At 39.6% G+C, this 16249-nt stretch overlaps 2 protein-coding genes across 16 annotated transcripts in view; one reads left to right on the top strand and one right to left on the bottom strand.

The window, feature by feature from the left end:
• Noct (nocturnin) overlaps positions 1 to 2709 on the top strand; it is a 30046-nt gene extending 27337 nt beyond the window's left edge. For both annotated transcript variants that reach the window (XM_076864359.2, XM_076864360.2), the window contains exon 3: positions 524 to 2709. In XM_076864359.2, the coding sequence (XP_076720474.1) occupies positions 524 to 1359 (836 nt within the window). In that variant the 3' untranslated portion in view covers positions 1360 to 2709. The remainder of the gene's footprint in view (positions 1 to 523) is intronic.
• A 6214-nt stretch (positions 2710 to 8923) lies between these two features.
• The window catches only part of Elf2 (E74 like ETS transcription factor 2), a 103420-nt gene continuing 96094 nt past the window's right edge, over positions 8924 to 16249 (bottom strand). For 10 of the 14 annotated variants that reach the window (XM_076864111.2, XM_076864107.2, XM_076864110.2 and 7 more), the window contains 4 exons: positions 16069 to 16155; positions 12519 to 12711; positions 11183 to 11533; positions 8924 to 10716 (listed from right to left, as the gene is read on the bottom strand). In XM_076864111.2, coding sequence (XP_076720226.1) covers positions 10092 to 10716; positions 11183 to 11533; positions 12519 to 12711; positions 16069 to 16155 — 1256 coding nt within the window. In that variant the 3' untranslated portion in view covers positions 8924 to 10091. The remainder of the gene's footprint in view (positions 10717 to 11182; positions 11534 to 12518; positions 12712 to 16068; positions 16156 to 16249) is intronic. The other 4 variants (XM_076864119.2, XM_076864115.2, XM_076864118.2 and 1 more) reach the window with 1 other exon arrangement.

Below are 16249 nucleotides of genomic sequence, written 5' to 3'. Positions count from 1 at the left end.
GAAACAAGGACCCGTTTATTTATGATGCATGTATGTCTTTAGCTTCTGGAAAAGAAGGGAATATGCTGACTTTACCAATCTTTGATTCTTTTTTTCCAAGTATTCCTTCATAAGTAGGAAAAATACCCATTTAAAGTTCATTCTGAGTAGTGTCTATATCAGTTCACATGGCTTTATTACAGTCAGTGTTAAAACTAGTGTATAGAGTAAAATATATTTCATTTGACGTAGTTTAGATCCCTGGGATGGCAAAGAACAGTTCTCTAACTAAAGCTGAAACCAAAGATCTTTTAGTTTGGAATATAGTTAAAAAAAATTGTTTGATATAAAAGAAGTCAGTTGCTTACTTCATCTAGATGCTAAGAGGTTATTTAATTTGGGGAGATTAGTGGAGTGTAGACTGAGAAGAACCACCCAGGGCATCGAAAGCAGAAGCCTGGATGGACCTGACCTCAGGAGCCTCCGGCTACCTTGAAGTCATGGTTCTGTAGTAGCTATCAACTGACTGGCTCTTTCTTTACAGCACTTGGAGAGGGCAAGGACAACTTTGTACAATGCCCTGTTGAAGCTCTCAAGTGGGAAGAGAGGAAGTGTCTCATCCTGGAGGAAATCCTCGCCTACCAGCCGGACATACTGTGCCTGCAAGAGGTGGACCACTATTTTGACACCTTCCATCCGCTCCTCAGTCGACTGGGCTATCAAGGCACCTTCTTCCCAAAGCCCTGGTCACCTTGTCTGGACGTTGAACACAACAATGGACCAGATGGCTGTGCCTTATTTTTTCTCCAGAACCGATTCAAGCTGGTCAACAGTGCCAATATCAGGCTGACGGCCATGACGCTGAAAACCAACCAGGTGGCCATTGCTCAGACCCTGGAGTGCAAAGAATCAGGACGACAGTTCTGCATCGCTGTCACCCACTTGAAAGCTCGCACTGGCTGGGAGCGGTTTCGGTCGGCCCAGGGCTGTGACCTTCTCCAGAACCTGCAGAACATCACCCAAGGGGCCAAGATCCCCCTGATCGTCTGCGGGGACTTCAACGCGGAGCCCACCGAAGAGGTCTACAAGCACTTCGCGTCCTCCAGCCTCAACCTCAACAGCGCCTACAAGCTGCTGAGCGCCGACGGGCAGTCGGAGCCCCCGTACACCACCTGGAAGATCCGGACCTCGGGCGAGTGCAGGCACACCCTGGATTACATCTGGTACTCGAGGCACGCGCTGAGCGTGCGCTCGGCGCTGGACCTGCTCACCGAGGAGCAGATCGGGCCCAACCGGCTCCCCTCCTTCAACTACCCCTCCGACCACCTCTCGCTGGTGTGTGACTTCAGCTTTAACGAGGAACCCGACGCGCTGCTATGAAAGCTCATCTGGCCTTTAATCACAGGAGACTTAACCAGGGCTGTTCCAGAAACTGAATAGGAGAGGACGCTGCCTGAGGGTTCCAGGCTCTGTCCCTTCCTGCCTTTCCAGCACGCCCTTGGGAAGATCCTGTTAGTTCACGAACCTTTTCAACGAAAACCTGTAGCAAAAAAGCGGTTTGCACTCCAGTTTCGGCTTCTCTGTTCTCCCTCCTGAGCATTCCCCTTGGACCTGTCATTTAAGGGCATTCAGCTGGGCTCGCTTGAAGCTTCTCAGTTCGCCGATGCTTAGAATCTCGCGGGCTGGCTCGCCTCCTCCATAGCGAACACTCAGTAGGTAGGAAAGTCTCGCTAGAGCGCGTTTCAAGTTATTTATTTGTGAGTTTTTCAGATGTCATCAAGATATGCATGGCAGTATTTATTATTTTTATATCTTCATGTAAAACTAAATTATAGCATCATGAACGTTTTAGAACCGTGCAAGACACAAGTTATAGGTAACTTATAGTGATTTTCTTCAAGCTTTAAAATGTTCCCCTCTGGTGGCCTAACAACGTGTACAGAGCAGCTGTTCAGCCTGGGGGTGGGGAGGGTGTTATCTAAGTCTGAATATGGGGACTGATGCGCTCTTCACCAATACTGCTCTCTCTGCCTCTATGTTTCCCATTGTGTTTCTTGAAGAAATTCCAGTTAGTTTTCCATTATTTAATCATTGCTATATATTGTCCTTTTTCCATTGGGATAATAGTCGTATACATTTGAAAGTTAGTATCATCATCATTTGTGTTGGAATGTGCTTTCACCATGATTATTTAGGAGCTGTTATGTGGCCATGGCTAAGAAAGCCAGGGGGACCTTCTTTTCAGATATGTGAAGGCTATTTTGTTTTGTTTTGTATTTGTTTTGGGTTTTTTTTTTTTTTTTTTTTTGTACTGGGGATTGAGCACAAATGTGCTTTACCACTGAGCTACATCCCCAGCCCTTTTTCTTTTTGGTTTTGAGACAGGGTCTTTCTGAGTTGCCCAGGCTGGCCTCAAAACTTGTGATCCTTTTGCCTCAGCCTCCTGAGCTGCTAAGATGACAGAGATGGGAAACTTTATAGAAAGCTTCTAATTGAGCTGTCCTAGAAATTTCCTAGGAAAGCCAGATGACTGTGGTTTAAAACATCTACAAAGAAGAATGTAAGAAGTTAAAAGATAACCCACAATTCTCAACCATCAGAAATAAAAGTGATAAAGATAACAGGTAAAGCCTCTTCCAAACAACATAACCCATCAGGAGTAAACTGGTACATATTTTATTGTATGAATTGTAAATATTTAAGATTAATAAATGGCCTTTTAAAGCTTGTGCTGTTGATGTCTTTTTAGTTCAAAAAGAATCTGGGAGCAGATTGATTGTTGATGTGGTCATGTGGTGATCCCCTCTAGCCACTGCTACATGGAACCTCACATCACAGTGGGCATGCCCTGGTTTCTGTGGCTGTGGCTTGGCAGCACCCAGGATTTGCTTATGTGGTTCCTCAGTGCCCAGGCTGCAGGTCCCCAGCATGGCTCATCCAAACATTCCAAGTTGGAATCACTCTCAGAACAAGTGAGGTTTTCAGTGGTTTTGTACATAGAAGAGCTGGGACTGCCTGGGAAGAAGAGCCAGCAGGGAGAACTACTGCACCAGGGCACTGGAGAGTCTTAGATGTCTGGTGGTGTCATGTGTTGTTGAGAAACAGTAGGGTCAGAGTGCTTTACTCTGCAGTTTACCTGCCCTAAAGCAGACCAACCTGAAGAGAAATTAGGAGAGCCTTAAGCAGGCAAATCAGGTGAGGATGAAAGCCAAAATTACTTAGAATTTCAAGTATCACCAACAGCAGGGGTTGGGGGGAATGTGGGGTGGGTAGGAAGACCACTGGGCAAAAAGGTTTCTGGAAATATCAGTAAGTGAATATTATAAGTTTAATCACCAGTACCACAAAAAAGAGAAGTTAATACATTCATATGTAAGCCATTGGATAATAATGCTTAAGGTTCAAAGTGAGAGGGAAAGAATGACCCTGTGCTTTGTGTCCTAACCACACCTGTTTTTGGCCAAAGAGAATAACCATTTTGAAAGGTCAGGATCAATAGTGTTGTAGAAATTTAAGCCCAAAATAGGTGAGAGGTTGATAGAATGGCAAGAAATTTGCAGTTTTGAGTTAGTTCTTAAGTCTTGGGAGACTCTGTCATCCTGCTTTGGTTTGTAATGTAGAAATACCTGCTTTGAATGAATACCCACAGCTGCAGGTCCCAGCCTTCTTTGGAAACCTCACTTCCCAGAAAACATTCACATTAAAAGGAGATTGCAGTGGAAGCCCCGCCTCCTGACAGTCCTGACAGAGCCTGGCTGCCTCTAAGCATCTGCTGAACTTGGACTAGGTGGATCTCCACTGATTGTTTTTGCTTTGGCAAGAAAGATGTGCTCTGAAACCAAAGTTAATAGCTGAATTTTAAACATTGTATAACATTTGCCTGCATGCATTCTGCATATTAATTTTCTTTACCACCCTTTTTCTAGCCTAGTTTCTAATATTTTTTATTGACTTTTATTATTTATTCACAGCATTTAAAAAAAAAAAAAATTCCAGTACTGGGGATTGAACCCAGGGCACTTAACCACTGAACCATACCCTCAACCCCTTTAATTTTTTTTTCCTCAAAAAACAAAATAACCAAATTTAGTTAGACATTTCCTCTGATCCAAAGAGAAAGATATCAATAAACAAAACCAAACCAAAAAAAAAAAAAAAAACCTAGGACACACATACAGCCCCCTACCCTGATGAATTCAGATAATCTAAAAGAAAAAAGAAGGGCAAAAGTTCTGTTCAACAAGAGAAAATCATCTTCGTTTTTGGAAGATGTTTCCATGTCCCGTTCCACGTCCTCTTCCTCTTGTAGCCACTTGGGCCTTCAGAATAGCAGCTTTTCCCTGGCCACCCCCTGAACCTTGGTTTTTATTTTTCATGCTCTATTCTTTTTTGAGACAGGGTCTCACTAAATTGCTAAGGCTGATCTCAAACTTGTGATCCTCCTGCCTTTATCATCCCAGCAAATGGAGTTACAGGCATGCATCACCATGCCCAGCTTCTTACCTTTAAAGAATAAGACAAGCACTTTTTTTTTTTTAGTCATTTGCCACATAGCTGTTTTAAATCTTCTATCATTCAAAATTCAAGTCTTCCCAGCCTCCTGATACTCACATGTGACCCCCAATCTGACCTCACCTGACATATTATGAGAAATAAATCTTTGATGTACCTGAAGAAATCACCCAGCAAATTCTGCAACATTTTAAAATGTTGTGAGATGGGTGCGGTGGCACATGCCTGTAATCTCAGCTACTCAGGAGACCCAGGCAAGAGGCTTGCAAGTTCAAGGCCAATGTGGGCAATTTAGCAAGACCCTATCTCAAAAAATAAGAGCTGGGGTTGGGCATAGCTCAGTGATAGAGAGAAGGGAAGTGAATCAATTTGTGAGAAATCAAGGACATTTACTAACCTTGTTTTCTTCCCTGACCCCCTTTGTTTTGGATGGACAGGATGGGGTTGAGCCTAAAAATAAACTGGGAACCCCAGGAGGTCAGCCACTGACCAGCTAAGCTTACTCAAAAGTTTTTCTGAACTTTAGGTTCTTCACTGAGATTGTGTTGGGGGAAGAAGGGTGTACTGGGAATTGGACCCAGGTTGCTCCACCACTGAGCTACATCCCCAGCCCTTCTTACTTTGAGACAGGATCTCACCAAGTAGCCCAGGCCAGCTTTGAACTTACCATCTCCCTGCCTCGCCACACCCAGCTCTTCTCCAAGGTTGCTCAAAAATTATTAAAATTAAAAACCGAGTTACTGCTGCCACTGCCCAAATAGTTACGATACTCTGGGGAACTGCTTCCACACTTCATGAAACTCAAAACTAGTGTGACCTTGACAGGGCATTTGCCTCTTAAAATACATTTTGAGGACTTGGGCTGAGGCTCAGTGGCAGAGCACTTGACTAGCACATGTGAGCATTGGGTTCAATCCTGAGCACCACATAAATATAAAATAAAGGTATTGTGTGCATCTACTAAAATGTATATATTTAGATATACATATCTAAAGTGTGAGAGAAAGGCTTTAAAATCAATAGGACGTAAGTAAAACATGAAGCTTTTTTTTAAAAAAAGAACCATTTTTTATGCTTAATATATTTCAAACTATCTTTTCCCAGTGCATGCTGTAAGAACTCTCAGGTTAGCCCCTAATCCTTAGACTCTGCTTGCTGTAGCTGCCTGGCAAGGTTCTCACCTGGCTGCACAATGCAATTGCCTAGAGATACTTTTAAAATACCAATCAATACCTGGCTGCCACCCCAAACACTGTCATTTGTATCTGGTATTGAATGTGCCCTCAGCAGCAGCATTGTCCCAAGTAATTGGAATGTACAGCAGTTAGCACTGTTTGGTCGTGGTAACAGCCTAAAACCTCAACTTGCATGTTACTTATTTTACTGTTTTGGATGGTGATTTCATTTCATTATTTTACCTTTTTTGAACAGCAACTGAATTTGTTTCATTAAACGAAATCTACCATAGAAAGGATTTTCTCAAAGTTAAATATACTAAAGTGGGATGGAAGAAACAGTATGGTGGGAGAAGACAACTCTTGCTTTTAGATTGCAACCTACTCATCAGTTTTTGTTGTGTTTTTGGTGGTATTTTGCATTCAATAGTTGGTTCACTTGGATTATGTCCTCACTTTGGAAACTGCAATATTGTTTAGTTCTGAACTCCAGCATTACTGCTTAGTTGGGGTATTCAAAGAGTGAGTGCTGGATGCTCAAAATAGTCTTTGCTGTAACTGATGCAGAGGAGGTAAATTGAATCCACTGATATTTGCCAACAGTATCTTACTCTACTTAGGGCTGGCTTCACTGTGTACCAAGTTCCTACAGTTTTCATCATGAGAGGCAGTAATTATTCTAACAATGGGACTGAAGAAAACAAGTCACAATCACAGAGGTCTCAGTATTGGGAACAGTTTTAGTGGATTTTTTAACAAATATTTTTCTCAGTTGTAGATGGACACAATACCTTTATTTTTATCTAGTGCTGAGGATCAAAATCAGTTTCTCATACACGTTAGGCAAGCACTCCCCCACTGAGCTACAACCCCAGCCCCAGAACAGTGGCATCGATAACTGAAACTAAAGTAAGGTTGGCTATTCTCACCTCCTGGGAGACTTTACAGTGAAAGGATCATAGGAAACTTTGTAAATAACCTCAAGGCCAAAGTTTTGTCTTTGGGAAGAAGTTTATCTGGTTATTAATAATTAACATAGCTTGCTTACACAAAGTGATCAGAAACATAAGCTTCCTAAGTGTATGATGTAAGGTGTAGCCACTAGTAATGTTCCAGTGCCATCCTTATGACATTTTGGCTTCACCTCATTGTCTCTGTCATTGTCACTTTTTCTTTGACCAGTTCGATTTCCCCTTCCTACAGCACTTGCTGCTGTTGCCTGTCACATCTTAGGACATACTTCATCTGTCCTTTTATTCTCCAGTCCTCGACTTCTACTGCTGATTCGTTTTCATCTTCTGTGTTTGTACACTTGGCTCACCCCAGTCTCAAAAGTCAGAGCTCACTGAAGAGTACCCTGGATGGTTTCCAAGCCCATTTCAGAAATTTCTGCTTATATGTCAGTCACTGCCAACTCAGCAAATGAAACGACTCAAATCTAAGTGGAGAAAAATGTTATCCAGGGAGAGGCCATTACTGGGAGGCTCAGTGAAGAACAGGTGCCTGTGTTGGTTGGGGAAATGAAGTACTTCAGAATGGCCAACCCAGCGATATCTGAAAGGGAAACAGGCTTGGGCTGGGGTTGTGGCTCAGTGGTAGAGTGCTTACCTAGCATGCGTGAGGCACTGGGTTTGATCCTTAATACCACATAAAAATAAACAAATGAAAGTATTGTGTCCATCTACAACTAAAAAAACATATTTTTTTAAAAAAGGAAACAGTCTTGGGAAGACAGGCAGAGACCTGATCAAAGGACTTTAAATGTTTGGCATCTGTACAGCCAATCAATTTAAAGCAATCCCAGTGGTGTCAATGAAGAAATTTGCATTTTAGAACCTTTCAGCTGAGATTAAAAGCCATAGTTTAAGATGTGGAGAGGATGCAACTGATTGTTTGATACTCTTATCAACAGCTATTGTCAACCTATATGTTCCCAAATCCAGGCTTTGGATGAATTTATTTCAAGACAGACACTAAGATTTTCAGGCAGAGTGGTGGAGGTAATGGATACAGCATAGAAAAAAGACATTCACTTGAAATTCAAGTGTCTTTAGATATCTTCCATAGTATGTGACTGATTTTTAGTAAATGTTAGCAAAATCCCAAAGTGTCTATTCTGAGTGTCTCTATTTCATTTCCTGGGGAAGGGGCCAGGGATGGAATAAAACATAATCTTTGACCAAAAGGAGTATTATGGAAGGCATGGTGAAAAAGAACATAATACAGTATGTACCAAAACATACAGTAACAATTTTCACAACTTGAGACATTTAGGAAATGTTTTAAAGGGAGGTGGACTTTGAGATTAACTTCCAAATAGGATGAGCGAGATCATGCTTTTATTAAAAAGTATCATCAGGTCCGGTTGCAGTACACCTTTTAATCCCAGCGGCTCAGGAGGCTGAGACAGGAGGATCAAAGTTAAAGGTCAGCTTTAGTAATTTAGTGAGGCCCTAAGTAACTTAGAGAGACCCTGTCTCAAAATAATAAAAAGGACTAGAGATTTGTTCCATGGTAAATTGCCCATGGGTTAAGTCCCTAATACCCAACCCCACAGAAGTACTATCAGGTGTGTATGGAAAAGATAAATGATTAAAACAGGAGCATTTAAAAACATCTTTTGGAGCCAGGCACAGTAGCACACATCTGCAATCCCAGCAGCTTGGGAAGTTGAGGCAGGAGGATCACGAGTTCAAAGCCAGCCTCAGCAGTAGTAAGGCGCTAAGCAACTCAGTGAGACCTGTCTCTAATTAAAATACAAAATAGTGCTGGGGATGTGGTTCAGTGGTCAAGTGCCCCTGAGTTCAATCCCTGTACCAAAGAAAAAATCTTTTGTCAATCTAAGTAGTATCATCAAATGCATAAAGGTCAAAAATACTAAGAATCCATTCATCTAATAAACAAATTTTCTTTCTAGTAGAGCATTAAGATGCAGAGTCACAGGACCTAGTTTTGTGTGAAATTAGGCAATTCAAGTGATCTTTTTGGTACCAATTTCTTAACCTGTAAGAGGGCTAGAATTACTTGTACTTCTTACCCTCTGAATGAGAACCAGATGGCTTGACTCTGAAGCGTGTCACATATATAAATTCTTTAAGTGTGGCTAACTAAAATACTAAATTACATAAAGTAGATCATTATAGTTCATGATAAAGATTAGGAAGGACTTGGCAGCATGCAGATGTTTGCCGAATATTCTTATACTAGGAAGCAACAGAAGTGGCATTTCTTCACACTTGTAAATATTGTTCAAAATATCACCAGAGACCAAGACAAGATAAATTTCATTTCTATATTTCAGAAAACCTACTTGAATACACTTTGAAACAAGAGTACAACAAAATAGAATATACTTCAAATGTTGAATATACAAACTATTATAGTTCAAATCTGAACACTGGTACTTTCCCTCTTAAACTTTTAACTAAAAAAGAAAGAAAAAGTAAAAGAAATAAGGAAAAAAAAAAAAGAAAAAGAAAGAAAACAAATGCCAGGTACTAGAGCTACCTGACAAAAATTCATGCTGCGCCTGAACTTCCAAGTGACAGTAGAACTGAAACTGACGTGTCTGCACAGATACCAGGGCTGAGTGAATGACACAGGCATGTTACAGCAAAAGGCCAGAGCCAACTGTTAATTTGTCCACAATTAAGAAACTGACAGACTTAAAACTACCATATAAAATGTTACATGTAAATTCTATAACAATACTGTGCTAGGTACAAGATTTTTAAAATTTTTCTTTTAATAAAAAAGCTTTACACAAACAAGCCATTAGCTTATTTTAAGAAAGAAAACCAAAAATTAGTCTAAGGCCTTTGTTTTAAATCAGCTTAAGCTATATGATATTTAAAAAAAAAAAAAAAAAAAAAAAAAAGTCGCACTAGATCTTTTTTGCTATCCTCTTTCTGAAGCTTTTGGATCCATTCTTCAATTCACATTCTATAATACCTATATTAGCAGAGTCTTCACATAGCACCAGTTAAGTGAGTACTGTGCGAACACAGTAATAATTGCTGGTATGCATATAAAATGCATCAAAAATTGCTCTATGTAACAATGAGATCACCCATCCCAACCCCTCCCCACTGAAAACTATATAGCCTCTTACAGATGTTAGTGTTCCAAGTCTTAGTGTAACTTGATATTGTAGTGAGCTGCTTGGTCCCTTTCAATCCTTTTCCTTATTGACGGGTTCAGTTGTTTCCTACTGTAAGAGGCAGTTTTCTGTCAGCATCTCAATGTGTAGTTCATTTCCCACTGAAACATGGGATAGGTAATTTATTTCCAGTAAGTTTGATTGTTTTCTTATATGCATTAAAAATGTTTTAAAGTCTTCCTTTGACTTTTCTTGATGACTTCCCTTGCAAACGTTTATGTCAGTACTACCACTAACAGTCTAAAAGTCCACAGTGGAGCTGCTCTTTATTTCTCACATGTCACTAGTCCTTCGGTCTTCATAGTTACCGGAAGGGCGAGAGCTGAAGGGGCGCTGACAACCACCACGTGGGTCACTGTCTTATTTCCATCTGCCGGTTTTTCTTCTACCAGCTGCAAAGTTTTCACATCATGTTCCTGCTTTTTAACTACTGCTTCTGATTTAACCTCTGGCCCTTTTATGACCGCACTGATAACTCGAGGAGGAGTCTGGCCAGATGCCTGTTGAGTGGGCACTGATAGTCTCATTACAGGTGTGCCATGGGCTATTGAAACAGGGGTAAGTGCTCTCACAGCCAATGGGGTTCCAACAATGTTAATGCTTCCTGATCCAGTCAAATTGGACTTTGTCTGCAGTTGACACTGTGCAAGTTGTGTAGCTGGGATGGTAATGATTTTGGCAGGCTGCATGGTGATTTTGTCTCCGTTTTCAGCAGAGGCTGGCATCACAGTAGGGATTGTCTGAATGACTACCTTTGGAGAAGTCGCTGTTGTTGGACTAGTGCTGGTTATTAATGGTGCACCTGCATTAACTGACTGAACTGCCACAGTTGAAATCTTCTGACCCAATGATGTCATTACAACAGGTACTTGCATTGCCACACGAACTGTCCTAGTAAATTAAGAAAGAAGTTGGTTTTAATTGATGCTTAATTAGAAAATAAGTCTGTGCAAAAAGATGAATAAAACTCCAAAATGTATAAAATTTTACAGATAAACTGGCAATCCAAACTTAAAATATGAAATACAACAAAACAAATTAAGAAAAAATTAAAGCCCACATTATAGGTCCATCCAGGGTTGCTCTTGCCTAGTATGTACAAGGCCCTAGGTTCAACCCCAGCATTGTGGAAAAGGAAAAAACAAAGGTCCGTCTATGCAACCAGAAAAACCAATTCAAGTTACTTGAGGCATCTACTTTAACAACAAGAGTATTTAAAATATCAAGCACTTTTTAAAGTCCTGACAACAGTGGGTTTGTAGAATGTTATAATACGTATTAAACAAAAGGGGCATTTCCCGAGGAGCCTTTTCCAAAAACAGTACACGTTACAAGTAAGTAACTATATGCCCCTCACCTTGGAGCTGTTGCTGCTGACACAGAAGCCGTAGTGGTCGGAGACCTGGAGGAGGCATCATGAGCAGGGGAAGTGATATTCACCACTCTAGCTACACCCTTTTCTGTTCTGGAGCAGTTTATAGGAGAAGAGTTTTTTCCACCACGAACAGAAGTTGCTGCTTTCAGGAGACTTTCTGCAGACAGTGACACTCGTTCTAATGATTTCTCATCAGCAGCTGCTGCTAAATCTTCATTGCAGGTTTCACTTTTGTCATCATCTATGACCACTATGTTTTTGGGCATATCCTTGAACTGATACACAAGCCTCTGACCTTCAACCTTTGCAAGAATTCCCCGTTGGTAGTAGTATCTGAAAAGGGGAAAAAATTACTAAATAAATCAAGTGTATTATCAGCCCCCTGTCCAAAAATACAAAAAATGCACAGCAAACACCAGCATACATTCTCCTATCCCTGTAAGAGAAGGAAGAGCTTATGGTGTGGACTGCTCAAAAGGTTTCAGATATGCAGTAGAAATGAAGTAGAACGTGATACCATAGGCCCTATAATGGTGAGATCTGTTAAACAGCTGGCTAATTTGACTCTTTTTTATGCAGGAGGGGGGCAATAATGGAGACGGAATACAGGGGCACTCTGCCACTGAGCTATATTCCCATTTTTATTTTGAGGCAGGGTCTTGCTAAGTTCCTGAGGCTAGCCACAAACTTACAATCCTCCTGCCTCAGGCCTCTAGAGCTGATAAGATTACAGGCATAAGCCACCATGCTCAGCCACAACTCTTTCTTAAATGAAATAATTACTGGAAGAAATTCTATTAGGATTTACAAAGGTTATGAAAACAATGTGACATTATATGAACAAATTACTTGAGTCACACTTACTAAGTGAGATGAATCTATGGGATTTGTGACTACTATCACATAAAACCCAATGTGTTTGTTTATAAATACCCTTAGTATGCCCACCACATTGAAAATTTTGTGGATTTCTCAAACAGACAAAACTTATGAAAATTTTTCATGTCAAGAGAAATCCATTTGTAACAAAATTGCAAGAAATTAAAAAGCTAAATAATTTTCGAAACTTTTTCAGGGGGGTTAATTTTTTTAAAGGCCTACAACTTGTAAAAAGGATTTTTTTTTTCTGTATTTTTCAATGATGCTGAAATTATAGGCATGTGGATCAAACTCCTCACTCTTTATCTACTTCCCAATCTAAGAAGCTCCTCTAAAATACTCTCTAAAGTGTTAAGGGATTTTGAGCTCTTAAACAGCTAACAGACAATACAGAGATAATACAAGTTGAGTTTGAAAACTAGCTCATTTGTGTTCTTACCTTAAAGCTCGTCCCATAGTTTCATAATTCATGTCCGGTTTGTTCTTATGCTTTCCCCAAAGCTTAGAGACAGCCTTTGAATCCACAAGCTTGAATATACCCTTTTCTCTCTGAGTCCACTTAATATACCGAGGACACGTATTTTTATCTTGAAGTAGATCTAAAAGAAACTCCCACAAATAGGTTGTGTTTCCTTTAAAAATAAGCAAAAACAATTCATTAACACAATTAAAGGCAAATAAAGTATCCTTTTTTATAATATAGAATGCTTGCCGGAACTCTGTGGCACACAACTCTAATTCCCAACAATGTGGGAGGCTGAAGCAGGAGGAATGCAAATTTAAAGCCAGCCTCAGCAACTTGGTGAGACCCTGTCTTAAAATGAAAAAATAAAAAGGGCTGGGAATGTAGCTCAGTGGTAGAATGTCCCTGGGTTTAATCCCCAATAACCACCCCTTCCAAAATAAATATAAAATAGAATCCTAAATATACTTGCTTGCTGATCTTAAAAACTGCACGTTTCCAATTATGATACTAATAAAATAAACGTCCTGGGTTTTGTACTATCACGTATCACTGAATTCTGAGTTTAGTGAAGAGAAAGACACAATTCTTAGCACAAAAGTTAACCTGAATTAAACAATCAAATTTATTAATTTGCAAAGGTCTGAAATCTGAATAAGTTAACATATACCTGTGTTTATTGTATTATACAAGCCTAAATTCCATATCAAAACTAATCAAAAGGCACTATTAGTTTTATTAAATAGGCCAGCAATATATAATAAAATGAGAGAAACTTTTTGGCATCAGTCTTAGGATCTTTTCGATCCTAAGATCCTACATCCCCAGTCCTGGTTTCATTAAGTTGCTAAGGCTGGTCTCAAACTTGAAATCGTCCTGTTCCAGCCTCCTGAGTAGCTAGGATTTCAGGTGTGTGTCACCGAACCCAGCAACAAATTATTGCCTTTGAAACCAGATTTTTAAAAAACTCCTCATCTCTTTCTGCTGATTATACCAGTATAACAAAAATAAGTAATATATTTAAATAATTTCATTGTATAAGAACAACTCAAAGACATTTGTGCTTCAGTCTTAAACATGAGCTTCTTAAATGGACTACTAGAAAGAAATAGGATGATCCCTAAAATTAGTATTTATCAAATGTCAGCTACATCATTAGCTCTGGATCGCACAACTAATATTAAAATCTGAAACTGAGGAAATACATTATTCATCACATATAGTGCTTAAGTGCAGTGGAGGATACAGAATAAAATTTAAAACACGGTTTCTACCTCAAGGTATTTACAATTTAATAGACAAGAAACAAAAAGTAGATAAGTTAAACAACACTACAGGAATAGTATATCAGAAGGCAATGCATAATTACATTCCAAATGAATCACAAAAAACAATGGGGCTTCAGGAATGGGAATAAAGCAGGCTGGCAAAACATCACAAAGACTTAGAAATTGGCTGAAGTTTGCATAAAAGGAAGGAATCTGGGCAAATAAAATAAGGAACTTAATCCCAAAAAGAAGAAAGAAACCCCGCCCACCCATTGGAAAAGGGAAGAGAAGTGGGCAGGGGTCATGAGAAAAGCAGGCTATTCAGGTTTCTTTTATTCCCTGTGGAGCCTTCAGAAGCAGAGGTTCTGAAATTGATGAAAGAACAGAAGCGTCCTAAGAAGAAGACAATACATACACCACCACTGGGCCACCAAGCAGTCTCCATAACCTTAAACCCAGACCCAAGCTACAGGCTACCTGAGAAGCCTCCAAACCAAGCTGCCAACCCAATTCTCCTTTAATTGACACACTGACATTCTTCCTCTGGTATTTAATTTTTAATCTGGATTTTCCTCAAAATTAAACAAATTCATGGTTCCAAAGTGGAACCAAGTATGCATCTCTCAACCTAAAAAGACTGACCCTCAATTTTCACAATATTACATTAACTATCTCTGAAGCTCCATTACATCAGCATCATTAACCCAGAAACCGATCAACCACGTATCAACTACATTAAAATTTGTTGCTGGGGGCATTTTTATTTTATTCACAGCCAGGGGATTATCATAGTAAAAGTGAGCAGAGGCTTTATGCTGGAAGAAATTTTTATACAGCAGAGACAATGCCTAATACATAGCAGGAGTTTGCTTCAATGCTTGTTGAATTAATTAAATTCATCAACATTGCTTGGTTATCTTTAAAAACTCCACTCAAGTTTCCATCCAAGTTAATTAACAATCCTAGTTCTGGTTTTAAGGAAAACAAGATTCAGAAAGGGAAGCCTTCTTTGTCAGGTAAAGCCTATGTCATTTTGTAAAGGAGGAGTCACTGCTAGATTTTGAATCCAGGTTTGCCTAAAACAAGTGTCCACATTGTAACATCTGCCTCAAGTTTAAGACTGAAATTTTAATGAAAAGCAATTTTTAGGCTGGGGGTATAACTGTATGGTAGAATGCACGCTTATTAGAATATGAGAGGTCCTGGGTTCATTCCCCAACACCACAAAAACAAGGGGTGCAGAGGAGGATCTGACTGGTAAAAATAGGTCATCACAAAATTCTTCTCCAGAGTTAAGCATAAGGTATTTTTTAGGGGTGAAGGGAGTGGGATCCCGGGGATTGAACTCATGGGGGCTTTACCACTGAACTACATACCCAGTCTTTTTTTTTTTTTTTTTTTTTTTAAGTGTTGAGACAGGATCTTATTAAATTACTGAAGGCCTCACTAAATTACTAAGATTACTGCCTTGTACCACCATGCCTGGGTAAGCATAAGGTCTTTGGGTGTAAGGATACCACTGACACTGATAAGAATTATAATTTATCTATCAAATCTTAGTCTGAAAACATTTATTCATTAAAGTGATTAATTTGGGGCTATCAGATTATGAGACAAAATATATCTAAAAACCACTACTGAAATGTTACTTGAAGTCATTTTACTCAATGAATTAAGAAAACAGAGTGGGGGAAAGCTTATTGCAGTTTTTTTATTTTTAGTGAGGATACAAATATTTTCAAGCAAAAAGTTTTTCAAATCATAAGTTTTGTCTCATGACTGAAATTTGCTGATGAGAAAATTAAATTCAGCCTGCCCTAAATTCTTGTACTGCTTTAAACCAGTTAAAAAAGTATGTTTCAGAAACAAGTCTTAGTTGTAACCTCTTTCAATTCAAGTGGCTTTGTGTGGGGATGAGTGCTAGTATATACACACACGCCCCAAAACCAGCGCCCCTAAGAAGGATGTGCATCAAGCTGTCCTAAGGATGTCTTGATTCTCCCCCCCAGTGTTGCTATGGCTATAGAATCTCAGTGGAGGTTGGGGATGACAGGGAGGACCAGGCTTAGATATTCTGATAAGGCTCCCCAGGTAATGCTGATCCATCCCTAATTTAGAAACACTACTAGCAACTGTAGTCCCATATACACATGTAGTAGAAATGTTTTTTTGTTTTTTTTTAACCACTAATGTAAACATGTTACCTAACTGGGGGAGAAAGAAAACGCTCATCTCCAAAATAATCCTCCCCAAATTACCTTTTCCTTCTCTGGGTTTCTTCTTGATACCTAACTCAGGAGACCCGTTGGAAATTGGTGATTGCTGGGTTTTTGGTTTACGGCCAACTGAAAAAAATAAGATACCGAAAACAGGAAAAATAACAGAAGTATGATTAGCTGACCCTCTTGATAACATATTATTAATTTAACTACACATTAA

Source organism: Callospermophilus lateralis, chromosome 8 (genome assembly GCF_048772815.1).
Source record: "Callospermophilus lateralis isolate mCalLat2 chromosome 8, mCalLat2.hap1, whole genome shotgun sequence".
In the NCBI taxonomy this organism is placed as follows: domain Eukaryota; kingdom Metazoa; phylum Chordata; class Mammalia; order Rodentia; family Sciuridae; genus Callospermophilus; species Callospermophilus lateralis.
This window is presented reverse-complemented; position numbering and strand designations above follow the sequence as displayed.